At 38.4% G+C, this 27801-nt stretch overlaps 1 protein-coding gene across 1 annotated transcript in view; it reads right to left on the reverse strand.

The window, feature by feature from the left end:
• The window catches only part of LRP2 (LDL receptor related protein 2), a 263004-nt gene that overhangs the window by 199550 nt on the left and 35653 nt on the right, over positions 1 to 27801 (reverse strand). The window contains 3 exon segments of the mRNA XM_036745398.1: positions 360 to 476; positions 8521 to 8643; positions 10211 to 10318. Coding sequence (XP_036601293.1) covers positions 360 to 476; positions 8521 to 8643; positions 10211 to 10318 — 348 coding nt within the window.

Consider the following 27801-nt stretch of genomic DNA (forward strand, 5'->3'; position numbering starts at 1 on the left):
AGAAGGTAAAATTAATTCCACTGTACTTTAACCATTCTGTGTTTTCATTTAGTGATCTTTTTTTTTCCTTTAAGGTGTTGTTACCTGGTATTATTTTAATGATAAAATCTCCACACTCCAACAGCCTAGAACTCAGCATCCCATGGCAGTACAAACTGAGAATGTCTTATAATAATGGGATCATATCAGAACATCAACTCTAATCCACCAAGGAATTTGCCATGAGATTTTGGTAACAAGAAGCATATTGTAGCCATTTCTGTCCATCAACAACCCCCTTAATCTTAAAAATTGATTAAAATACCAAAGGGGGTGGGAAGGTGAAACCAAATACAATGCTATGATTGCAAAAGACTTACGGCAGCCACTCTCATCAGCTCCATCTGGGCAGTCTCTAACTCGATCACACCTGTATTCATTTGGGATGCACTGACCATTAGGGCACGTCATCTGCTGGCTTGAACATGTCCGACCAGCTGTAAAAAAGGGAAAAGGACATTGAATTTATATTTCACTCCAAATACAGACCAATGGGTTTTATTCTTCCCCTGTCTTCTTCCAAGTATTAATGAGGTCAATAGGTGGAGGAAGTGTGGGAAAGGAGGCCAGATTACATTCACTAAGAACCAAAACAGTGTTTCAGGGTACAAGGTAAAGATTAATTATGGTTGCTGTTCTTCCTCATGCCCTTCCTCCCCATGTTCACCTACTAAATTCCTTATCTTTTAAAGCCCAACTCAAATACTGCACTCCAAGCTGGTAACAAGCATCCAACTACCCACCTTACATAACTCTTTGTACTCTAACTCATTAATGTAACTACCATATGATACCATCAATTACAGCTATATGTACAGATATTTATGTTTTATCACCCCCTAAATATTGTGTATTGTGGCTATTTGTGTTTGTTAACTATAGGTTTCTTGAGGTCAGAGATCATGTATCTCCTCTTAGCCTAACAATACTCTCCACCTAGAGATGCTTAATTAATGTTGGTTTACATGTGTTGAACCACGTTAAAGACAAATAGACTAGAATGATCAACAAGCATAGGGATAAAATGAAAACTAAATTGAGAAAGACTGGCTAAAGAATATAGTAGCAGGTTGGAGAATAGATTTTATTAATCAAGAAAAGATTCCTTGACCTCTTTAAGGGACTCACATACTTTACTGTAATAAGATCTACAAGGGCTAGTGATGGCAAGGCATGACAAATTTTACTAATTTTATCTCTAGCTAAAATGGGTAAAACTATCTGGTGAATCTGAGTGCTTTTTTTGGAAGGTACTTCAATTACAATTCACATGCAGAAAATACTTTGCATGCATTATGACTGTGGATATTCACAGCACCCCATCTGAGCTAGATGCCATGGTTCCCATTTTACAGATGCAAAAATTGACTCTGAGGGGTTGCAACTTGCCCAAGATCTCACAGTGTTGTGTCTGAGGCAGGATTTGAAGTGGAGGATCTTCCTGACTCTAGACCCAGGGATTCCATCTTCTATATCCCAGTGCCTCTTACTTGGTAAACATGAAGTAAGACTGACTGCAGCTGAAATTATATTACCTAATTTTAAGAGTGGAAAATTATCCTCATATATAGATAAGTGAAATGCTTAGGAAGGAAGATGACTTTCATCAATTCTCCAAACAGAATCATGATTAACTTTTGGAAAGGGACATCTACCTTCAGACTTCCACAGCAAATAGCAGTTAAATATAGAGCTTCGCATGGATACATCAGGGAAAAACCTTCAGATGTCAAAATGATTTTTTCTGCTAAGAAAACATTTTTTAAAAAATGTTAGACACTGGGATGAGGAGAGGGAGGGAGAGAAAATTTGGAACTCAAAAACTTGTGGAACTGAGTGTTGTAAACTAAAAATAAAAAAAAATTTTAAAAAAGACAAAAAATCTTAGACACCTGAAAAGAATCAGCTACTAAAATATCCTGGAGAAGGGCAAGAACTTCTTAAGAGAAAAAAAGCTCTGTGTGTGTGTGTGTGTGTGTGTGTGTGTGTCCTGCAAAATGTGATTATGCTTTTCCACTTGGTAAGCTGGACATTAAGAAAATTCTTCTATAATTACCTATGTCTCATGTTTCCCAAATGTTGTAACATTTGAAATTTTTGTGGTTAATTTATTATGTTTTTCTTAATTACTGAAAATTAATCTGCAACATGCATCTGATGAAATTCTACATTATGAAATCTCTATCAACCTAAAATTAAGCACAGAAAAATTAACCCAATATATATATTTCTTTAATTGTATTAATTTTGCTTCACAATTTCTACATCTACTTCAACAAATAAAGGTTAAGTAAAGAGGTAGACATCGTTAAACTGTTTTATTTCTGCTCACTGTATGGGTATGAAATTCTTAAAATTATACAATTGCCTTTATCTGAGGAAGGTTAAGAAGGTTAATCCTCCCCTGTTAAATTCCTGTAGAATTTATTTAATCTAAGTGTATGTTTCCAATTGCTCCCTCCAGACTGAAAAGTTCTATTTTCCATCCCCCAAAAGTAAGAACAAGGAACTCTAGAGAAAGTGTGAAAGCAAACTAATCCAGGTGTCAGCAAGATTTTCATTTTACTGGTTCTGCCTAAAAGACCTAAATTTACCTTTTCCTGCCATTTAAATTCTTCTAGTCCTATATTTGGCCTTTAGGAGTCCTAGTGCTTGTCTGGGAAGCAAAATTTAAATTAAAAGCAACATTTAAATTAAAAATGTTTTAAAAGACACTGACATAAAATTTGAATAAAATCAAATTATGTACTATTAAACACACAGAAATATGACAAGTATAAAATTTCAAGTTCAGCCAACCAACATAATTTCAAGAATTTAAGTAACCAGTTTCCTACAGTTACAGGGGAAAGGAAATGCACTGTTATGCAAAGAAATCCTCACCAACTCTTCCAGGATGCAATTAATTCTGAGGGAGTAGTGAAGAAGAGAGATTTTTATTTATTTTTACTTACCTCTGGGGAATGGAGAGAGCCAATATATAAAAAAAAGTAATGGGCCTACAAGTTAAGAAATTAACCCTATGCCCCCAACTACCAAGCTCAGTGTTCCAAATCCAAAGGCATTTGAATGCTTGTAAAATACCCATATAAAGTTACTGGTGGTTCATGTACGTATGTAACATTTCCTCCATAAAAAGTAAGCTTCAGTAACAATGATAACATTTTCTATCTTATCCCTGCATTGAGCCAGGAGTATGTGTAATAAATACTGGTAATTCCTAAACATGCAATAATCACAGCATAAAAGCTGCCCCTGATTCAAAACCCAGTCTGCAATCCTGTTTATGAAATTCAGCCTAAAACCTTTCCCTGCTCTACACTTGGCCAGGCAGGGCAGTAGGAGTTTTCATCACCTCAAAAATGAAGGTCTTTCACATACACCATTCCCCCCATACTGTACCACAACCTACACAGCGGTGGAGGAGAGATGATGGGGAAAAGACCATGTGTTTGGTCAAAAACTTAAGCATTAGCATAAAAAGACAGAATAAATTTTCTACATTCTTTGATTTAAACCAAATTTGTCTGATGTGGATTTCTCTAAAAAAAACATCTCTATTCTGCTTCATCAAAAGACTCCTTGGCATCTAGTGACATGGCTGAAAAGGGTTCTAACTCAGTACAAGATTCCCACGTACTGGGCCAAATTCCAATCTTTCATACATGCATCCAGGAGTCAATAGGAGCTCCATCAGCATGCATCCAAGGATAGAATAAGGCCCCATGCAAAGGAGCCATCAAAAAACATCTGCTTTTTATTTGATCGGGGGCAACTATGTTGACAATGACTGCATTAAGTTGCTAGCCAGAATCTTGATGGACATTAAAATTGGCCCTGGGAAGATTAGCCCTGAGATCTATTGAAAATTACAAATTCCCAGTCTCTATAGAATATGCATATGGTGAACAGAAAAACCCCTTTCGTGATGTGTAGTAGGAATCTAATTGTTAATCTTAAAGTCAAAGATGTATTCCAACACGAAGCAGGCCCTTTTCTAGGAGCCTGCAAATCAATTAACATTTCTTCATGTTTTCAGTTAGAGGGGAGAGATATGGAGTAGTGAGGCCACCTGCTACCCTTAGAAATTCTATCTGGTAACCTAGCATCATGGGAATTTTCCCGGCAACACTGAGTTTAACCTAAATTAAAGGGTATCACACAGCGGGGCAATACCTTCAGTGTCAGGACAATATTCAGTAATAGAATGTAAGCTCCTTCTGGCATGGACTCCTCACTTTGGTTTTTGAATCCACAGTACCTACCACAGTGCCTGGCACATAGTGGGCCTTAATAAATGTTTGGTGATTGATTGGTTCAAAATACACAAAAAACCCACAGCCTGCCCTCTCACATCTGACCCAGGCCATAGGTATAAAAAGTCTGAAAAAGATTAGTCTTTGAATCATAGAAACTCAATTGTAAATAAGTAAGGCTCAATTTAAATGTAAATAAACTTTAGAATATGGGTTCTTCTGGGATCTGTGAACTTTTCTTTAAACATATTTTGAAGACCAATAATTTTTATTTCATTAGAGTTCATTTTCTTTGTACTCCCATATATTTTATTTAATTCACTTAAAATCATTATTCTGAAAAGGGTTCCATAGATTTGCCAAGCTTGCCAAAGGGATCCATGTCACAAAACAGATTAGGAACCCTTCCTTGCCTTAGAGAACGGGTACTCTGCTTGAGTTGTTCATGTTTCCTACCATCAGCTTTGTGAATGGCATTTAATCCCACATTGCTTCACCCCTACACCTACTCCCTAAATCTTCAGGTTAGCTATGGAGCTGTCTCTAATATCTTCCAGTTACATAATTTCCTTGCAAACTGCTACAAACTTTAAGAAAGTAATTGAGCTGGAGAACTCAAGGGACCAAACACTACTGAGGAATCCTCACCATTTAGTCAATGGTTTAAAAGTAAATTTTTTAATTTGTAGGACATTGCTCAGCTATTGGTTTTAATTTATTTGGACGTTAGTAAGTCTTGGTGGCTTTTTTGTAGCACTGATTCTCCACCTAGCTGACAAATTAGCTTTTGAAGGCACATCCATCCTATTCCCCTACTCCAAAACTAGAAGTGCCTTCCTATGGCCTCTAAGATAAAATCCAAATCCCTCAACTTGTCACTTAAAACCACTAAGGAAGGTTAAGAAGGTTAATCATCCTGTGTTAAATTCCTGTAGAATTTATTTAATCTATGTTTCCAATTGCTCCCTCCAGACTGAAAAGATCTATTCAACACTTCTCCCATCTCTGTGGCTTCATATAGGCTGTTCTCTCTGCCTAAAATGCACTTTCTCCACACTTCCATCTCTTAGAATTCTTAGCTCCATTAAAGCACAGCTCAGATAATCACCTCCTAAAGTTTTTCTCACTCCCACTAGTAATTATCACTCTTCTTCCTCAAATTATCTTGTATTTATTTATCATTGTACATATTTCATAGATTGTAAGCTTCCTGAAGGCACAGACTCTTTGTGTCTGTCTAACACAGTGCCTCATACCCAGTCTAACTGAACTTGCTGTCATCTACTAGAATACTCACCTGTCCCTTAGAGGCATGGAATCAACCCTATGTTCTTGAAAACCAGAAGCAACCTGGTCTGAGTGGACAGCATACTGGACTAGGAGGAAGATTCGAATCCCACCCCCAACACTTGATGGCTGTGTGACCTTGGTGAAGTCTCTTGACCTCTCTAAGCTTCAGTTTCTTCATCTATAAAATGGAGATGCTCCTGCTTCACAAGGTTGTTGTAAGATTCACATGAGATGTTTATAAAGCACAATATTGGGTCAAAGGATATGAACAGGCAGTTTGCAGAGGAAGAAACTAAAGTTCTATAGGCATATGAAAAAAATGCTCTAAATCACTACTGATTAGAGATGTAAATCAAAACAACCTTGAAGTATCACATCACACCTACCAGACTGGCTAACAAGATAAAACAGGAAAGTTATAAATGCTGGAGAAGATGTGGGGAAGTTGGAACACTAATCCATTGTTGGTGGAGCTGTGAGCTGATCCAATCATTCTGGAGAGCAATTTGGAACTATGCCCAAAGGGCTATAAAAATGTGCATACCCTTTGACCCAGCAATTCCACTTCTAGGGCTATATCCCAAAGAGATTATAAAAATGGGAAAAGGTCCTACATGTACAAAAAATATTTATTGCAGCTCTTTTTGGGGTGGCCAAGAACTGGAAATCAAGGGGATGCCCATCAATTGGTGAATGGCTGAACAAGTTGTGGTATATGAATGTAATGGAATACTGTTGTGCTACAAGAAATGACAAGCAGGCAAACTTCAGGAAAACATGGAAAGACTTATATGAACTGATGCTGAGTGATGTGAGCAGAACCAGGAGAACACTGTACACAGTAACAGCCACACTGTGTTAGGACTGATTTTGATAGACTTAGCCTTTCTCAGCAATTCAAGGACCTAAACTTTTCTAAAGGACTCATGATGGAAAATGCCATCCACATCCAGAGAAAGAACTACAGAGTCAGAATGCAGAGTAAAGCAGACTCTTTTCTCTTTTGTTTTATTTTTCTTTCTCATGGTTTCTCCCATTCATTGTAATTCTTCTATGCAACATGACTAATGTGAAAACGTGTTTAATAGAAATGTATGTGTAGAGCACATATCGGATTTCATGCCATCTTGGGGAGGAAGGAGAAAGGGAAGGGGAGAAAATTTAAAACTTATGGAAGTGAATGTTGAAAACTGAAAATAAATAAATTAAATATTAAAAATAAAGCACAATATTGGTGTGAATTGGTATTAACTATTAAATCATAGAAGACAATGACTATCAGGGCAGCTAGATAGCATGGTGGATAAAGTGCCCAGCCTGGAATCAGGAAGACTAATCTTTCTAAATTCAAATCTGGCCTCAGACACTTACTAGCTTTGTGACCCTGGGCAAGTCACTGAACCCTGTTTGCCTCAGTTTTCTCATCTGTAAAATTATCTGGATGGAGTCATGAAGAGTTGGGCATGACTGAAAAATGACTAAACAACAACAAAATTAAGTCATAAAAGTTGCAATTTAGATTGTTTTTGTTTTGTTTTTGTCCAAATCTGATTTCAATGGAGGAGGGAATGCTTACTGATATACAAATTCCAATGTAAAATGGAAACAGTTCTTCAACTCATAGTCTTAGGAAGTCATTCTTATAAATATGAATCAGTTCCATATATATATATATATATATTTTCACTTCTACCTTTACTATGTTTCTAGATCATCCAGAACAGGATGTGATGGCAGCAGGAGCAAGAACCAAAGGAGAAACCACCAGTGATGTCATTTCTATCATTACTAGGTCCTCCGTCCAAGCATCCAACTCAAAGCATTCATTAAGCACCTACTATGTGCCAGGTACTGTACTGAGACTGGAGATTCAAAGAAAGGCAAAAAAAGAAATAGCCCCTGTTGTCAAGGAATTCACAATCTAATGGGAGAGATAACATGTAAATAACTGTGTACAAGTAAGCTATAAATAGGACAAATACAGAAAAGGGAAGCTTAGTTTAGTGGGAAATAAGGAGCAAGAGTATGCATGCATCAAATTTCAAAGAAGCAGATCAAACAGAGGCTCTTCCTTCCCCCTCCTCAACCCAACCAGTTGCCACAGCCTACATAAATGATGTGACTCTGCAGAAGGCAGGGACCAAAAGGGCTTCCAGTTTGGCTTCTGAGTCTGGTGTAATCCAGCGAAAGGACAAAGGATTGAGCTCTTTGTTTCCAGAGTTACTAACACTTATTGGCAATTCTTCAACATAGTCACACTTTCAATATCACGAGATAGTTAAATTGCACAGGTTTCCTGGATGTGATAATATCTCTCTTCATTTGGACAAGGGGTTATATTCATTCTGCTAGCCCCAGAGGGCAGATCTAAGAGTAAAAAGTACAAGTGGCAAAGAGGCAGCTTCCATAAGCTTAACATAAGGAAAAGCTATCTAACAGCTTATCCATAAAAGGAATGGGCTTCCATCTTAACGGAGGTCTTCAAAAAAAAGAGTGGATGACCACTCATGTTGGGTGTTTTGTAGAGGGGGAATTCTTTTTCAGGTCTGACTTGGACTAGATGGCTATTGAGGCCCCTCCCACTTATGAAATGCTATGATTCTGTGACTCCTCAACTATTAATCCCCTTAGCCAACATTTATGAGCAGTAAAATAAGATGAAATGTTTTGTATCAATGACAAATGAGAATATTATTACATGTTCATTCATGAGATATGGACAGAGCACTGGGTTTGGAGTCAGAGGACCCAGGTTACAATCCTTGGTTCTGCCAATTAACAGTATATTTGGACAAATCTTTCCCTTTTCTGGACCTTAATTTCTTCATCTATAAGATGATATAGAGATATCAGTTGACCTCTAAGATCCCTTGTGGCTCTAGATTTATATGACCCTATTATCCTATTCAAACAATACCATGCTGTTAATACTTACGGCATTGCTGATGTTCATCTGACCCATCGTCACAGTCTTCTTCATCATCACAAACCCAGACACGAGGGATACATTCTCCATCACTGTGACACTGAAACTGACTTGCTGCACAAGAAGGATGAGCTAGAACAAACCAGAAAAATACTTAACATACCAAACATTGAGTGAAAGGGGTTCAAAAATGAGGAATCATAAAATTATATGAAAAAGTTTATGTCCATAAAATTCTACGTGATGTTCTTACGTGCAAACTATAGCAATACAGTACGAAGGAGTCTGTAGTTCTAAGTAAAAATAATCACTGAAACATAAGATCCTATTATGTAAGGGTAGAAGGGACCTCAGAGATGACCAAATCTAACACTATTATTTCACAGCCAAGATAGGTGATCTTCTCTTGGACTCAACCACAGTTTCACACACACACACACCGATGAATCACAAAAATAAAAATTCAATGAAAATATGTAGAAAATGTATAACCTATATCAGATTGCTTATTGTCTCTGGGGAGTGAGGGGAAAGAAGGAGGGATAGCATTTAGAACTCAAAACTTTAAAAAATGTTAAAATTGTTTTTATGTGTAATTGGGTGGAAATAAAATTTTATTAAATATATATATGGAAGAAAAAAGTTAGAGATGAAATGCAAAAATGCCCTCATTTCACGTTTTAAAAAGTAACCAAATTATGAAACTACATTTACAAATTTTAAATTAACTTCTAAAAAATTCTATGATGAAGAAGTGATGTCTAAAAGGAGAGAAATATTGCATGGATTGCTGCTCCATCTTTGTTGGGCAAGGAGGGTGTCCCAAATTGTTCCATCTTAATTGTAACTAAATGGGCAGGTGAATGTGTACCACAAGTGAATTATTCAATGGTATGAGCTATCTCCCCATCCTCTTATGCTCAGCCACTCCCAATTAACATAATAGGAATTAGACTGTTGTACTATATAGTTCCTCCAACAATTTATGACTCAGTCAGTCCTTTTCAATCCTTTGTTTTTCTATTTTGTTGATACCTGAGGTAAAAAGGACATGGTGAGGAATCACAGGTAACTAGGTTTAAATTGGGAAAAGATAATCTAACACATGGCCATACTACCAGTTCCTATAGCTCTTTTGTGGTATCTCAAACAGACCATATTATATTATGCCCCTTTACAAATGAGGAAACAATCAAGAAGACACAGTAACTTGTCCAAAGTTAAGCAGTTATAGGTGACAGAGTCAGAAACCAAATCCAATCCCTTTATGTAAAAATGGGCTTCCAATGAGGCAAAGTGCCATAATCATTCAATTACCAACGCTCTTGATTTTTCTCTTTTGGTAGACAAAATGTCCATAATGAATGAACCAAAAATTCTGTCAGTATGCTTCCAAAAACCTTCAGGAACATTTTCAGAGGTATATTGGGTTTCTGGCACATGGCCATGGAATAGATCTCAGAATGATGAAGATATGATCCACACCCTAACAGAAGGTGAGGATATGCTCGTTTCCACTATAGATACAGAATTCAAAAGACATGGGTCCACCCCTGGATTCCACAGCTAGCATCTGGAGTTTTCAATTAATAATATTTCCTGTGTGTTTAAAGTTTTAAATGCCCCCAACATTTTCATGTTAATAAAATGAATTTTCATACCCATCTTTACAATGCCCCCACCCTCACCCCTCACTTACGGCAGCCTGCTTCATCTGTGTCATCTGAACAATCCTTGGCTCCATCACACCTCCAATGTGCAGGGATGCACCGGCCATTCCCACAGCGGAACTGCCCACTGTTACATGCTGTAATACAACACCCCAAAGAAAGAGGAAATTAATCAAAAACTCAAGCTGTGATACAAAAATAATGACTTTCTCTTGCAATCCTTTCGCATCTCAATCCCATCCTACCTTGAAGACATAATAATAATAACAACAAATGTCTGAATAGTAGTTTAAGGTTCATAATGCACATTTCTTACAGCAGCCCTGTGAGGTGGGTAAAGTAAATATTAAACCCCTTTACAAATGAGGAAACAAAATCAAGAAGATGCAGTAACTTGTCCAAAGTTAAGCAGTTATATATAGGTGGCAGAGTCAGAAATCAAATCTAATTTCTAGGTGAAATCCCAATGAAACCCAATGCCTTTTCTACTAAAATGCATTTTTAATTGAAAAAAAACTTTCTTGAGCAAGTAAGATTTTAAATCAAATTCAAGTTGAATTTTTAAATCCTTTAAATTTAGATTAAGTCCTTTTCTTTCTTTCCCTTTTCCCAACTTTTCATTACACATATATACAGGAGAGTAGGCTTATATAACTATATTACGGTAACCTTCCAGAATCTATTGCAGAGTAGAGATAAGGTAGTAGAGACAGAGATGAGTTCTTCCCCAAATGGAGATATAAAGATATGGACAAGGAAATACTTGGAAAAACCAATCTACAATGATCTGAAGATGTTATAGTAATGATGAGGATTTTATGATGATAGGTCTTGTATCCAAATCCTAGTTCTGTCACAAGCTGTGGACCTTGGAAAAGTCACTTCACCTCCCTGTGCCTCAGTCGCCCCCTCTGTAAAATGGAAGGGTTGGCCTTTAATGTCTCTTTCAACCCTAAATCTCTGATCCATCCTAGGTCAAAAAGGGAAGATAAAGCTGAAATGGACTATATCGGTTTTGCTACTATAAGCCCACCTCCATTTTCCAATAACATTTATACCAAATTCTCTTGCATATGATGACCAGATATAAACACATGGGTCAAGACTTTGGAGACAAAACACTGAAAAGTCAAATTAACTTTTTTTATTAAGTTATTCATCACTGCGGGTAACATAGCTGAGAATATGACTTCTAAATAAAACCATTTGCTACTGCCATAATTTTTAAATATTCCCCACCTTCACCATTTTAAAATCCATGTTCATAGAGCTACAACATTCTTAGACTCAAAGAAATAAGCCTTAAATAAGTATTTGAGCCATTTTCCACCAAATTCTAGGTCTCGGCTCTTTTCTGGAAGCCAAATTAACTTAGGGTCTATCAAAGGATAGAAGTTTCTGAAGACAGCAGCATTCCCATGTCTTCTTGGTACTGTGAGGAGAACATAAATAGTATAATAACTAAAAATTCACCCCTCCATCATTCATTCATTCAACAAATATTTATCAAGATTTTTCGTAGGTCTTCTGGAGCAAGTGGCACTAACTTGGCAGAAGTAAATCCTCTGTAGTTAACCCAAATGTCTAGCCAAGGACCTCCCTAAGCATCGTGTGCCAAGCAAGGGATTTTAAAGAAAGCAACTATCACAGAAACATCTTGGAGAGGACTCAAAAACATTCTCTTTACAGAGTCCAAGGTGGCAGGGATAAGGGTGGAGGGAGTTGATTCTTTGGCGTGTATGTTTGTATTTTTTTAAATATTCCCCCCATGGGCTAATTAGCAATCATGATGAATTACCAATTTCAATTATTTTGTAACTCAATCAAAAATTAGGTAAATATACACCATAGCCACTACTCCTAGAAAAAATAAACAATGCATTCTCCTGACTTCATGTAAACGAAAGGCATATCGACAGAGTCACATAAACACAGTTAAGTGATCTATTCCTTGGGGATAAAGGCTACTTTGTGCATGGAATGTTCAAATCTGATTGTCTGGTAGTGACATCCTGATTTATAATGTATGCTGCAAATGGTCAGAAATTTCCCTTGCCTAAATGGTGGTACAGAGTGGTACAGGAGTACATACACCCAAATACCTTCTATAGACTAATGCATGATGGTGGTTGGTGGTGCAGGCCTGGGGTTGGTGGTGCAGGTCTCTTATCAACTACCTTTAAAACACAACAACCTCCCTTGCAAAAATGCCCTAAAGGAATGTACAAATTCACTCTGGAATCCCAGAACCTCTCATTGGATTTTGCTCTACAAAGCAATATTTCTATAGGAGATTATGGACTTTGGGGTCTTAACTGTTAACACAACATATATTAAATCACTTTTATCAATTAAGTCTATTGTTGGTAATCCAACTTAATCCATTTGTAAATTCAGTGTATTTGTCTCACCAGCTTCTAATAACTTCTGATTGAAAAAAAATTTTAACAGTGTAAGTTTCAGTATACTTATAAAGTATTCATACCCCTAAGTGAAAAATATATTAGTTTACAAAGAAAATATTTTCAGAAAATTCACATAAAAATTTATTGCCCTTTTAAGTACATACATATGTATATATGTATAATCAACAACATTTCCCCAAAAACTTTTAATACAGTTAAATTATAGGAGACAGTTTTGTTTTTCCTAAAGCATTATATTTAAACATACTCCTAACAGGGCACAAGACAGTCATTTATTTAAATATTTCCTTAAACCAAAACCAATTATTAGAAAACATAGGAAAATTGTACCTGTTTGAGGACATTAAATGTTTATGAAAATTTTTTCAAGCAAGAAAGTTTTTTAGGGACTTAATATTTTAAAACACATTCCCAATCACCCTAAAGTATCTCAGATAAGCAATGCAACAAGGCCTATCCATTTATCAGAAAATTCTCTATAATTCATTTGTCAAATTCATCTTCCAGCAGGAACCTTCCATGCCTGTTTACAATTTCCAAATAACTATTGATTAGAAATATCTTTATGGAAAACAAAATAACCTAAAATTTTATCTTTGCCATGAAGCCTCTTATCAGACACCAAATTTTGGCTGAGGTAAGAAAACTCGATATTCACTGAATTAGAAAGTTGGAAAACTAGCCTCCCTTGAGAGGGCTTGCGAAACAGTTACGGATACTTGGGTTCCATCTTATCTTCTCCACCAACCCCAGGCCTGCACCACCAACCACCATCATGCATTAGTCTATAGAAGGTATTTGGGTGTATGTACTCCTGTACCACTCTGTACCACCACTTAGGCAAGGGAAATTCTCTTTGATGTCAAGATAGTTTTACAAAAATCTGTTTTTTCCTCACAAACTACCTATATGCTTGCATATGAGCCTATTTCTATCTTGCTGTTCAGGAAGCCCTTCTTTAGTACCTACTATAATAAGGCAAAGTACCAAGAAGTTATTTGTCTACAGATGTCCAGAAGATCTGAAAAAATCCAAGCTGGCATGCTAAATTCTGACTTAAAACCTTGGGTTTAAGGTCCTAGGTCTAAGTAAAGTATCTTTACAAAATATTTACAAAAATTTACAAAATATCTCTGAAAAAAACTCATGTTCAATTACATATCTTTAAGCAAGATATGATTTTGCTTCACTACTAACTTCTTATAAACCACTCTCTTTCTTCTGAAATTGCCTGAAATAACTAGAATTGTGCTGGAGCCAGCTCAAACCTGCTTGAGAGACCTGGTTGTTAAATTTTTGGTGTGGGCATTTACACCTCAGAAACTGACAAAACACTACAGATCAGGGCTTGATATATTGGGTGCATTTTTATTCTACAGAAATATAGAGAACATGTAAATAATGCAGATTAAACTTCAAAGTATGTCATGAATACATCTTTTTCCCCCAGAAAGCCAGTTGTTAAATATTTACGAGCACACGACTGGTTCAACGCACACTTCAGGTCAAAGTTCTTGTTAAGAGAAACCAGACTGAAAAATAACAGCTTAGAGGAATCACACATTAAGAATCCTTTTGAATACCAACCCCTTACATTCTACCCTAGCTCTAGCCACCACCACCGCCAAAAAACCCTATCATACTCAAAGATGATATATGAAGAGATCCAAGCATAGACTGCCTAGTAATTGGTTCTTTTCAGTGTAACCTTCCTAATTTACAAATAATATCCAAAAAGTTCAACCTTTCTGCAAAGAGGTAGACTTTTCCAACAATGACGAGTGCATTGAGTGAATGAATTAAAACCTACGCAGATACAATTGGGTCACCAAAGGACTAATAATATCCAAGTGTGACTGATCTTCCTACATGGGCTCTCTAAGAAATTTCTAAGAATATATTTTAAGGCAAGTCCTTGATTTTTAATGCTTTTTTTAAAAACTTCATTTTAAAATATCAGTGGTATTCAGGAATCAGAGGATGGTTTGTTGCTCATAGTAACAAGATGTTTCTAAAGAAGAAATATGGCCATTTGCTAATTTCTGCTACTTCAGCCCATGGCTCAACACTAAAAACCCTCCAAATGATGAAAATAAACAACAATTAAAGGCAAGAGTCAGATGCAAATGATGATTTACTTTGATCTGCCTCAGCTGAAGCTACAAAGCCACAGAAAATAAAATTAAGTTGTCCCCTCTCGTGGCAGCTAGGTGGCATTTTCTGAGTTCAAATCTGATCTCAGACACTTACTAGCTATGTGACACTTAACCTTGTTTGCCTCAGTTTCCTCAAATGTAAAATGAGCTGCAGAAGGAAATCGCAAACCATTCAAGTATCTTTGCCAAGAAAATCCCAAATGGGGTAACAAAGAGCTGGATATGACTGAAATGATTCAAAAACAAATGTTCCAAGACCATGACAAGGTACTGGAGATACAAAGACAAAAATGAAAAGTTCCTATCCTCAAGGAGCTTACATTTTGTCAGGATGAGATAACACATACATGAAAGTACATGCAAAATATAAACAAAATTTAAAAGCTACAAAAACATGTTATTGAAGCCTGGAAATGGACGTGTGTTTGCTGTCTGAGGATCAGGCTTATGAAATTCAAAGAAGCTCATCACCAGAACAGTGGTCATCAGGTGATAGATTTTTTACTGGCCCAGAAATTCAACAGTCTTCTAAGATACAGGCAAAGGAAGCATTAAGACCAGTGAAATCCCAGATACTTTGAAGTACTGAGGTCAGTAATATGTTACCATGTTCAGTCAATCAACAAAATACCTATTTATAAGAATTATTGTTTTTATTTCTGAGAACCATTATTTTAGGAAGGATGTTGACAAGCTAGAACATGTTCAGAGAAGGGCAAACAAGATGGTGAGAGGATTCCGGGCCATGCTACTAGTTTGTGTGCTCCATAAAGGCAGGGATTGTTTTGCTTCTTTTTTCATCCCCGGAACTTAGCACAGTACCTGGCACATAGTAGGCACTTAATAAATGTTTAGTGATTGGTTGACATACTAGGAGCAGTTGAACTGGAGATGTCTGATGTACAGAAGAGAAGATGTAGGAAACTGTAGTCAAGTATTTGAAAGGCTTCAACAAGGAAGAGAGATTCAACTTGTCCTACTTATTCTCATAAGGAACTAGCAGCTATGGGTTGACATTGTAAAGAGTCAAATTTAGGTTTGGTATCAAGAAAAACATCCTAAAAATTAAAGCTACCCAAAGGGAAGGAGCTGCTTCAGTAGGTAATGGGTTCATCTTGCTAACTAAAGCAACAGCAAGGCATGTTCCAGGTGAGTCAAGCCACTGACAATACCTTGACTATCATCTCCCGTCAGACCCTGATGGAGATATCCCAGTCCACCAGCCGCAGGAATTATCCTCCAAACCAATGGTCTTCCTTCTGGCAAGGACTCCTCCCCAGCTATCAAGAGAAGTGACCATTGTGAAGAATAGGCCTGCATCCCAACCAGTTGTTACCAGACTAGAAGCCTAAGAGCCTCAGGTACAGAGATACTCCCCCAGATCACTGATGGTGCTACCAGACCAGCATAATCCTAGTAATCATCTTCCAGAAAAGCATCCCTTGTGGAGATAGGACATGCCAACTATTCTGGAAGTATGACCGCTCTCCATTCTATAGCCCACACAGCTACTGAAGACTGCAAAAAGAAAGGTCTCACCAAGAAGACCAGTGGCATTGCCAAATGGTTCAAAATTAGAAATGACTATGATTTTATAAATAGAAAAACATTAAAGAAGATACTTTGCTATTGAACTCTAGGAACCATTGGGCCTTTCCATTTGACTTGCAGCTCAAAAACTGCTAATATGATGTCTTTCCCAGCTAGAGTGAGCTCTTTGAGAGCTGGGACTATCTTGCTTTTCTATTTGTATCCTGAGCACTGAGCACATTGCTTTGCATATAGTAAGTGTTTTAAAAAAATGCTCTTTTATTCATTCATACAAGGCTATACAACCACTTGTCATATATGTTGTAGAGATTTCTATTCAACTACAAAATGGACTAGAAGTCCTTTAAAGTCTCTTGCAACTCTGAGATTCTGTGATTATACCTCTCACACACTGTCCCATGAGAAGATCCAAGAGAACAATAAAAACATTATAAAGAAAAACAGCTTTGAAAGATGAAAATTCTGATCAACGCAGTGTACTAATCAGGATTGCAGATGGCTGATGATAAGGCATGCTACTCACCTCTTGCATGCGAGATGATGCACTAAGACAAAGAATGAGACCTATATCTTTAGACACAGCCAATGTGGGAATTTGCTTTCTTTGACTCTGCATATTTGTTACAAGGTGTTGTGGGGCATGCACAGAACTATGAAGAATGGGCCTTGCCTTCGATAGCTTACAATTTTGGCTGGGAATAGAAGGCATTCTGACATAAAAAGTTAAATAAAAATATGAGGCAGGATATAATTAAGTACAAAATGTACTGCCACTCACCATTTCCCAAATAGGTCTCCCTTGTTCTCTTATCTGCGTCTTTACTCACATGGTTCCCTCCACATCTCTGCCATTTCATTTCCTACACATTCTTCAAGGCTCAGCTAAAATGCCACATCCTCTGTAAAGCCATCCCCAATCCCTCCAAACAATATTTTTCTCCTAAGTCCCATAATATTTTATTGGTACTTTTCATGTGGACTTATCATATTCTACCTTACAGTTTTTTCCCTTGGATGCTCTCTCTTACTAGAGTATAAGTTCCATGAGGGCAAGTACTATAGTTCCTTCTCCTTTGTATCATCTTTTGCACCTAGTACAGTGTTCTGAACAACGCAGGAATGCAGGAAATATTTGTAATGAATGATGAGGGTTTTGTTTTTGGTTTTAGGAAAATTAGTCAGGTGGAAATGTTAGACTGGAGGCAGTAAAATCATTTCAATTCCAAACTGTGATGATATCCCAAAGCTACCCTGGGCAAGTGTAACGCTAAACTAGGATATTGGCCTTGTGACCATGCATTGGACCAGAATACTTCCACTTCCTTCAGGTTCAACCTATACATGCTCCCTCAATCCCTGCACACCTAAAAGCCTGCCATATGGCTGTCAGGTGGTCATTCAATGACAACAGGGAATGAGTGAAGATCAACATAATTCAACTTCACCCTTGGAGCCTGTTCAGTTTCTCCAGGTTGAAGTCCATTCATTTGGGCCTCACTTCCAAGACTAGAGATACCTAAACAATTAAGGAGACTGATGAAATTAGAACCTAGGACAGCCAGATGAAGACAAGCAGGAAGGGAGCAAAAACACAGGCACACAACATTTAAAACATCAGACTTCTACCAAAATGATTTATCATCAGTTTTAGACCAATGCCAAATGGTTTTCCCTATATTCTCACCTCATGTCTCTTATTTAACCTGACAAATAGCAGGAAAATTTATTTTGTATTTTTTTGTGCTTAAAAAACCTATTTCCCCAGAAGATATATAATGGATATTTCACCTCAGTCTCCATTGCAATAAGTAACAATGATGCCCTTGAGTTCCTTCAAATTAAAACTAAGGATATCCATAACAATTGGTCCATCCTTGTAAAGGATGAGTTGAAACAAAATTGCTGTTCCAGGGCACATCTCAGAGAGGCAGTATTGTGTAAGAGAAGGAGTACTACTAGACCCAGAGTCAGGAAAATAGAGTTGGGTTACACTAACCAGCTCATTCTGTAAAATATGCATAATAAGACAGTACTGAACCTGATAGGGTTGTTGTGAGGCTCCAATGAGATCGTTTATGTTTCACAAACTTTAAAATGCTACAGACATTAGTTATTACATGGTATAAAATCAGTTGGTACCAATGACTGACAAATGCTTACTTGAGACTACAAATGCATCATGTACAGAGGACTTTAAAATTTACACAGGGCTTTCCTCCCAACAACCCTCTAAGGTGGATGGTACAAGTATTACTATCCCCAGATGAAGAAACTAAGAATCAAGAAGGGGAGATTTAGTGACTGTCCCGGAATCACACAGCTAGCAAATACCAGAGGCAACTAAAGTTCAGATTCATTAGAGCATAGATTTAGAGTTAGATAGAACCTTAGTAGCCATCAGGTTCAACCCCCTCATTTATAGATGGAAAAACTAAAGTCAAAGGAGGTTAATTCTCTCTCTCTCTCTCTCTCTCTCTCTCTCTCTCTCTCTCTCTCTCTCTCTCTCTCTCTCTCTCTTTCTCTGTCTCTATCTCTCTCTCTCTCTCTCTCTCTCTCTCTCTCTCTCTCTCTCTCTCTCTCTCTCTCTCTCTCTCTGTCTCTCACACACACACACACACACACACACACATACACCTAATAAATTCCTAAAATGGGATTAGAACCCAGGGTGTTCATAGCAACTCTCAAAGGATGCAAAGCAAGGACGGTTTTCCATCCAACATTCCAAGACCAGCACTCCATCCATCTACCACACTACGCCCTTCATCAATCACTCCAATAACCTCCTTCCCAAAAAGATCAATCAAAAGCTACAAGAACATAAATTACCACTATGTAGAACTCTCTAGACTCAGTTACTATGTGTCATAGCATTTTGAATCAGAAGAGACCTTAGATATCATCTAATTTAACTCCTTCATTTTATAGCTAACATTTATATGGTATTTTAAGGCTTACAAAGAGCTTTACGTGAATTATCTCTTTGATCCTTATAACCACTCAATGAGAAAGGTACTAATATTACACCACTTTGCAATGGGGAAACTGAAGCTGACAAAAGCTAACTGACTTACCCAGGGTCATACAGCTAGCAAGTGTCTGAGAAGGGGATTCAAACTCAGGTCCTCCTGATTTCATATCCAGTGCTTTATTCACTATGTCAAAGAGAAGAGGCTCAGAAAGAAAAGATATGAATAATACAAACTGCCTATTATAAGAGATAGAGTCAAGACTTGAAGCAGTACTTAGAACCCAGTGCTTTTTCCACTCTACCTCACTTTTCTCTGTGTGTGTGTGTGTGTGTGTGTGTGCGCGCATGTGCATGCACACATTCATTTATGTGATTATATGGCAAAGGGGAAGGCAGAGGACTATATTGACCTCATCTCCTTTCTTCATTTAAACAATAATCTACCTTTCCTTTTATCCCTTTTACTCCTCCTATCCCATTTTTTTTGTCTTTTGGATGAATATATTCAGCCTTCACAATCAGGCTTTCAATCACTTCAATCTATAGTATAACTAAAATTATAAAGTTCCACATTTTTGGACACTTGGGGATCTCATATTCCTTATCATGAAAGACATAATCTGAGAAAGCTCCTGTGATAAACTCTTCCATCTTCCAAAGAGGATCAAATTCCTTAAAAGGGTCCCCCACACACACACACCTTCTCACCCATAAATAATGAAATATCCAAAGAGAACCTAGGATTAGGTAATTCTATGTTTCTGCTGCTAGTACCAGCATGTTAAAATTATCTCACTGAGATTATGATAAAGAATCTTAACTCAGGAGACGCTTGCTTAACTCTGGAATCCTCCCCAGTAGTCACTGAGTCTACATCTGCTTATCCATTCCACAGAAAGTTATCAGGTAAAAAAAAAATCCAAGATTGAAATCCACAACTTACCACTCATTTACTTAAAGAATAACTACTGTAGAAAACAGAACAATAGACGTAACATCTTTATGGTCCCCTGTTTTTGTTGGTGGGGTTTTTTTTGCCATCTGGTTATTCAAGAATAAAGAACTTTTCAAACATCTTCCCTCCTATATTCTTCTCCCCCTCAAAACTAGGTAAATGATGATCATTTTATTTCCTAATGTATCCAAATAATTCTCCAAGAAGTTACCAAGAGCACCAAAAGTTAAATGTTCAGCAGATCATACTGGACATCTTTGTTCAAAATATTAGAAACCATGAACACTGGGGAAAGTTTGCAGAGAAAGGTATTTCCACTCGATGAAAAGATAATGTTACTAACACAGCTATGCCAAAGAGGGATGGGCTGCCTTGGGAGGTAATAAGTTTCCCATAACTGGAGGTCTTCAAGCAGAGGACAGATATTGCAGAAGGAATTGCTACTCCAGTTTATGTTGGTCTACATGGCCTCTTTCCAACTATGAGATCCTATTGATTGGCCCAAAGTGTTCAGAATATATGTTCCTATGATTCTATGACCTGAACTCTATCTGTAGATACTTTTAGTGAGATGGTTTGCTCTGGGATTCCCGATGCTCCATAATGCACTGCATCCAATGGTATCATCTTTCTAAGTAACTATTTGAGGCATCCCCCTCCCAGCCATAATGCTTCACTAGAAAGAAAACACACACAAATATCCTTCTCTTCCACGTACTAAGTAGATATTCATCTCTTCTCCAGACAACTCATGGTATATAAAAAAATAAACTCCAAATCTCAGAGAATTTGAGATGTTTAAGGAAATAATCTAATATTTTACATACCTACTAATTTAACATTTTATATACAGATACTCCTTCAATAAGCTGCTTCACCAACAGATTCTCATGACATGGAAGTGATCCTGAGACCTCAAAGGCTGTGCCAGTGATCTGTGAACTGTGCCTGATCCTACCAAGCTAGAAACATTTGTAGTCAAAGCCTGGCTTGGAACTGTGTGTCTCTCCACTAAGGACCAACTCAGCTACCTTCAGAGAGAATCACCCCCTGAAGGCTGCCACACCAAAACTCATGGAACCTTAACTAAGACATGAAGAGGTGACAATTGATACAGGAAGAAACTATCCTGATGAGAACACAAATCTTTTGATGAAGAAGTACAAAAATAAAGAACACTGTATTCAAGAGTCAATTTCCTGCCCTAGTCTCTGTAACCAGAATGGCTTTTGTTTTCTTTGAATGACTCAGCTTACCTCATTGAGCCTCTGGACACTGTGGCTTGCTCTTCCGGGGCAGGAGGCCCAGAGAGCATGCCGGGAAGCAGACAACTTCCTGTGTGATGAGTCATGGGGCTGGCTGAGGGGAGGTGTTAACCTCTACCCTAGGGGGAGGGGCCAACTCAGGAACCAATCGGCCCTGGTCATTCGGGCGGAGCTTGATGATGTCAAAAACCCTATAAGAGGGGAGAGGACAGCTTGAAGATTCTTCTTTTCCTTTTCCGGTTGGAGCCAGCGACAGTTACATCGTCAGTTACAGCGACAGTTACATCGTCAGTTACAGTTGCAGCTTCAGTTACAGACACAGACACAGCTGAGGCAGGAGCTGCCAGTAGCAGAGCTGACCTACGGGAGGAAGCTGAACAAAGACTTCAGGCCAGTGGGTAATCTTATTACCATCAAGGGGGAAACATGATTTTGCTTTACGCAATCATGTTTCTCTGTAGCCTCCTGGTTACTCTTTCAAGGCGTACTTATTGGGCCTGGAAGATTATGATCAACATATCAAAATGGGGCTTCTGGTTCATGGGTTGGTTACTGTGGAGCCTAAATAAATGTTTTGATTCTTCCGCCTTCTACTTTGAGAGTTTCTTATATCCGGCGGTTCCGAACCTTTCAGACATGTTTATGATCCTCTTTGAGATTATAAACTCTGCCCTCCTGATACATTTGGCGTCACGAACAGGATCGCTAGGTATAAGATCTCTATTTAGAAGCAGAACAATTTCAGAGGAAGAGATGAATATCCCAGGATGGGAGGATCCATTTTATTCCTCCCTAGCAAAAGAATTGGCTAAAAAAGCTGGACCCTGTGAAAACTGGGAACCAAGGCTACGGAGAGGAGATCCTAGGGATTTGGAAAAGTGTTTACGAGAAGTTGGGATTCAGTCAGGGGCATCACTATCTAGGCAAAGCTGGATAGTGTTATCAGCCTACCGGCTAGTATACAAAAGATTGAGATTAAGTGAAAGACATGGGGGCACTCCTACCCCACAGGAAGAAGAGGAATCTCAGATAGCAGGAGACCAAACTGACTCAAATGAGAACTTTTCTATTAATGTGGCTAAGAGCAACAGGAGACCAAAAAAGCCCAGAGTGCATTTCAACCCAGCCCAGAAAGAGCCTGACTGCCTGCTTCGTCCTAGCCATGGTGGCAGAGGAAGTGAGTGGGGAGAGAATGAGACAATGTTAGGGGCTGAGGCACAAAACACTACTGGGGTTCAGGATGTGCCTCACACAGAGAATAGGAGATGGTTAAATGATCAGACAAGGGCTCGACCCATACAAAGGAGGAAGACAGAAACCCGAGGTGAAGATTCAGTTACAAGGGAAATTCAGGAAGATTTCTCACCGCAAGAGGTCACAGATATTTTGAGTAGATTCAGCCAAAGAATAGGAGAACCATTGATATCTTGGATGGTAAGACTCAGTGATCAAGGGGCCGGTGGAATATCAGTAGATGGGACAGACTGCATGAGATTCATAGGTATCAGCCATGATCCTCTAGTTCAACAAGCTTTTAGGGAACATCATCAGCAAGGAGATGGTGATAGCAGGACTACTCTGTTGGCATTAGCCGCTGTGGGATGCAATAAGAGATATGCTACTGATTCTATGTGGCCCACTGAGCACAGACCCTGGTATTCACTTAGAGATTGTATCATGAGACTAAAGGAGGAGGTAATGAAGACTGCCATTATGACAGGAACTGCAGACAAATATTACAATGATTCAATGGAACTGCCTCATAGGAATTTAATAATTAGGACAGCTCCCCCTGCTTATAAACAACTAATTTTGAATTTATTACTTGGAGAAGTAGGGAGCCGTCTTACAACAGTGATAAATAAGATTTTACAGTTATATGACTTAGGTGACTGGGGAAGGGATAGATCTCCTCGAGAGAGAAGAGTGAATAACCAGCAAACTTGGCGCCAAAGGAGAGTAACAAGGAAAGAAATGTTTACTGCTTTATTGAGAGCAGGAGTAGGTTTTGAAATGATAGATGGAATTCCAACCAATGAATTATATAGAATGTACAGAGATAAAGGCCTTGATAACAGGAGAGATAGGGAAATAAGAACTGCTCCTGCAAATACTACAGATGTTGAACCTTCAAACCCAAGTGAATCATATGAAAGGGAATACTAGGGAACAGGCCGAGCCCCAGTCCAAATTAAGGAAATACACAGGCTGGATTGCAGACCTCACATTAACTTGACCATATATTGGAAAAATGGGTCAAGTATGGTAACTGAGGCATTAATAGATACTGGGGCCGAGGCCACCCTTATTTATGGAAATCCAGACAAGTTCAGCCATGGAACTCCTATTACCATCACAGGACTAGGAGGGACTGAAATATCAGCCAGACAAGTTAAATTAATGATGACAATTGGACAGTTGCCCAAGAAAGAATATAGTGTGGTTATTGTGCCTATTCCTGAATACATCATTGGAATAGACATTTTGAAGGGTATGACCTTAAATTTACCTGAAGGGAAATACCAATTTGCTGTGAGGAAAATAGGCATAATGCAGTCTTAGTGGGGAAAATCAAGATGGATCCAATCACTTTGCCCGAACCTTCTGAAGTAATTACTTTGAGGCAATATCGTGTGCCAGGTGGGCAAGATGAAATTGCCAACACTATAAGAGAATGTGTTGAGGCAGGAGTGTTAGTCCCTACAACTACTCAATGGAACAACCCTGTCTGGCCAGTCCGAAAATCAGATGGAACATGGAGGATGACAGTAGATTATAGACAGCTGAACAAAGTGACTCCTCCCTTGTATGCTGCTGTTCCAGACACGGTTACTTTAATAGAGAGAATACAAAAACATGAAGGGACTTGGTATGCAGTTATTGATTTGGCCAATGCCTTCTTACGATCCCAATAGACCCCAAGCAATGGAATCAGTTTGCTTTTACTTGGCAAGGCCGACAGTATACATTTACACGCCTGCCGCAAGGATATATTCATAGCCCAACTATTTGCCACAGGATTGTAGCTGAACATTTGGATGAATTAAAGTTACCTGGTGTACAGCTTACACATTACATAGATGACATCATGATACAGGGAAAGAATATAAAGGAGGTGGAGGAGAGTTTAGCATTATTAATTGACCATATGAAAAGCAAAGGATGGGAAATCAACCCCGCAAAGGTTCAAGGGCCAGCTCAAACTGTAAAATTCTTGGGGATACAGTGGAATAGAGGACTGCGAGAAATTCTCCCACAAGCTCGACAAAAAATCCAGGATTTTCCCACCCCTACCAATAAGAAAGAGGCCCAAAAGTTCATAGGGCTGTTTGGTTATTGGAGACACCACATCCCACATTTGGGACAGATTTTAAAACCCTTGTATAAAGTCACCAGAAAGAAATACGAATTTGACTGGGGACTTGAACAAAGTAGAGCTTTTGAGGAAGCAAAGGCTGCTATTCAATTAGCTCTAGACTTATGGCCTATGCAAAATGGGCCAGTGGAGTTACAAGTGACTGTACAAGATGACTATGCAAATTGGAGTCTGTGGCAAAAACAACAAAGCCGAAGTGTACCTTTAGGCTTTTGGTCAAGGAAACTACCCTCATCTGGAGTGCAATATACACCTTTTGAGAAGCAGCTGTTAGCTGCATATTGGGCTTTAGTAGAAACTGAGCAACTAACTCTGGGTCATGAAGTGGTATTAAGGCCTGGAATTCCAATTATGACTTGGGTAATGAGTACCCCAGCTTCTCACAGAATTGGACATGCACAAGAGGCAAGCATAATCAAATGGAAGTGGTATATTCAGAATAGGTCCAGAGCAGGCAAAAATGGAGTTTCTGCTCTACATGAATCTGTGGCGAACATTGATACTGAGAGCAATGAAAAGCCCCTTGAATCTAGGCAACAGATGGTACCATCCTTAGTGAAATGGAATAATGGATATGACGGACTAAATGAAGAACAGAAGAAACATGCTTGGTTTACTGATGGGACAGCAAAATATTTAGGACAGAAGAGACATTGGAAAGCAGTAGCCTATAACCCCTGTACAAGAAGAACTCTGGAAAGTTCTGGGATAGGTGGAAGTAGCCAATATGCTGAACTGATGGCAGTGCATCAGGCCATCAGAGCAGAGAAAGGAGGACAGTGTCATATATTTACTGACTCGTGGGCGGTAGCTAATGGATTAGCTACGTGGATGCCTATATGGAGGAATCAGAATTGGGAGATTCATGGCAAACAAGTTTGGGGTAAAGAGTTATGGGAAAATATATGGGACATGTCTTTGGTTACAGATCTGTCAGTTTTTCATGTTGATGCTCATGCAACCCTGACCACACCAGAACGTGAGTACAATGCACATGCGGATCGACTAGCAAAGACTGCTACTGAATGTATTGTCCCTACTCCGACTCCAACTGATGACCCAGCCTTAGCAAGATGGGTCCACCAGACTGCTGGCCATTTAGGGGTCCAGGCCACCCATCGATGGGCACAGGATCGAGGTATCAGTATTTCTCATGCGTTGTTAAAACAAATAACAGAGGAGTGTTGTATATGCCAATTAGAAAAAGAACGAACTCTTCCTAGGATAGTTACTGGAGAAATAGCAAGGGGAAAAGTTCCAGCCCAAATTTGGCAGATAGATTATATTGGCCCACTACCCCAGGATAAAGGATGTAAATATGTATGTACGTGTGTTGACACCTATTCAGGTGTACTAGTGGCTTGTCCTTATAAAGACGCAACTCAGAAAAACACCTGTAAAACTTTAGATATTGTAAGTTTATATTATGGAACCCCAATGCAGATTCAAAGTGACAATGGGTCACATTTCAAGGGCAAAGAAGTGAAAAGATATTGTGTGTTGAATAATATAGAATGGATATATCATATTCCATATTACCCACAAGCATCTGGGCTAATTGAAAGAATGAATGGATTGTTGAAAGAACAGCTGAGAAAATTAAGCTCAAATAATTCATATCGACATTGGAAGGATAATTTGTCTATTGCCTTACGTAATTTGAATAATAGACCCTTAGGGGGGAGTACACCTCTAGCCAGAATGATGACCCCAAATCTGCAGATCAGAGAACAGCAAACATGTGAGATTCAAAACATTGAATTTTGGACTGTGAGGGAAGATGTCCCACTACCAAGTCCAGGAACACCTGGTTCAGCAGGATATGATTTACATTGTATAGAGAATTTTAGGTTAAATAGGAAAGAGATAAGAAAAACCCCTACTGGAGTATGTATGAGAATCCCCAAGAATCATCTTGGATGGATATTACCTAAACCAGGATTAGCGGCTCAAGGAATACATGTATTGGCTGGAGTGATAGATTCTAATTATCAAAAAGAAATTGTTGTGACACTCCAGAATATGGGTAAAAAACCTGTACAATTTTGTAGAAATGATAAGATGGTTCAAGTCATTATTATCCCCTGTGAAAAAATACCCTTTGTGAAAACTGACCCTCCTCCCAAAATAACTACTAGAGGGGCAAAAGGGTCTTGCTCCATTGATAGAATAAAGTCAGGAGCTAAGGTATGGGTAAAACGGAAGCCAGATGATATTCCAAAGGCTGCAGAAGTTATAGCCCATGGGAAGGACAACACTGTAACAGTTGTCTATTCAGGGGAAAATAATTACCAAATCGTACCCCTGAACCATATATTTTACCGTGAATAGGTTATAATAATAGATTCACAGACTATTCTTTTTGTCCTTTGTTTTGGCTAACCTTGTTGCTAGTTTTGTTTCCTTCAGGCTTAAGCACCCTGCACTTTCCGGTGACTGCCTAAGCATGTAGCATTCTTGGAATTCCTGCCAGCTCGTTAAAGAAATGACCTCTGGAATGGGACTTTTTGGGGGCAGGGCCATCTCTACATCCAATTTCAGCATGAAGAAGCTATGGAAAATGAGACCTTCACCCCTCACCCCAAGATTTTGAGCCCCAATCGTTCAAGGGGGGTGGAAATGATGATAGTGTTCTGTTTACTTATTTTGTGTTATCCTTGCTGTGTTGTTTTATTGTTATGATATTATTGATCCTATGTAATGGATACAAGGATTTAGGGGTGGACATTTGAATTATTAATAATTATTTTGGGATGATTGATTGAAGAGATTATCTTGCTGGGACCTAGGGGTGGATCGCATTTGAATCGTTAACCAATGTTTGGGAATGTCACTGAATGATATGTTTTGCTTTATAATGAATGATATGTTTTAGTTTCCTTTGTAATTGGATCACAATGTATGTTCTAGGATACATGGC

This window comes from Trichosurus vulpecula, chromosome 2, assembly GCF_011100635.1.
Source record: "Trichosurus vulpecula isolate mTriVul1 chromosome 2, mTriVul1.pri, whole genome shotgun sequence".
Classification (NCBI taxonomy): Eukaryota; Metazoa; Chordata; class Mammalia; order Diprotodontia; family Phalangeridae; genus Trichosurus; species Trichosurus vulpecula.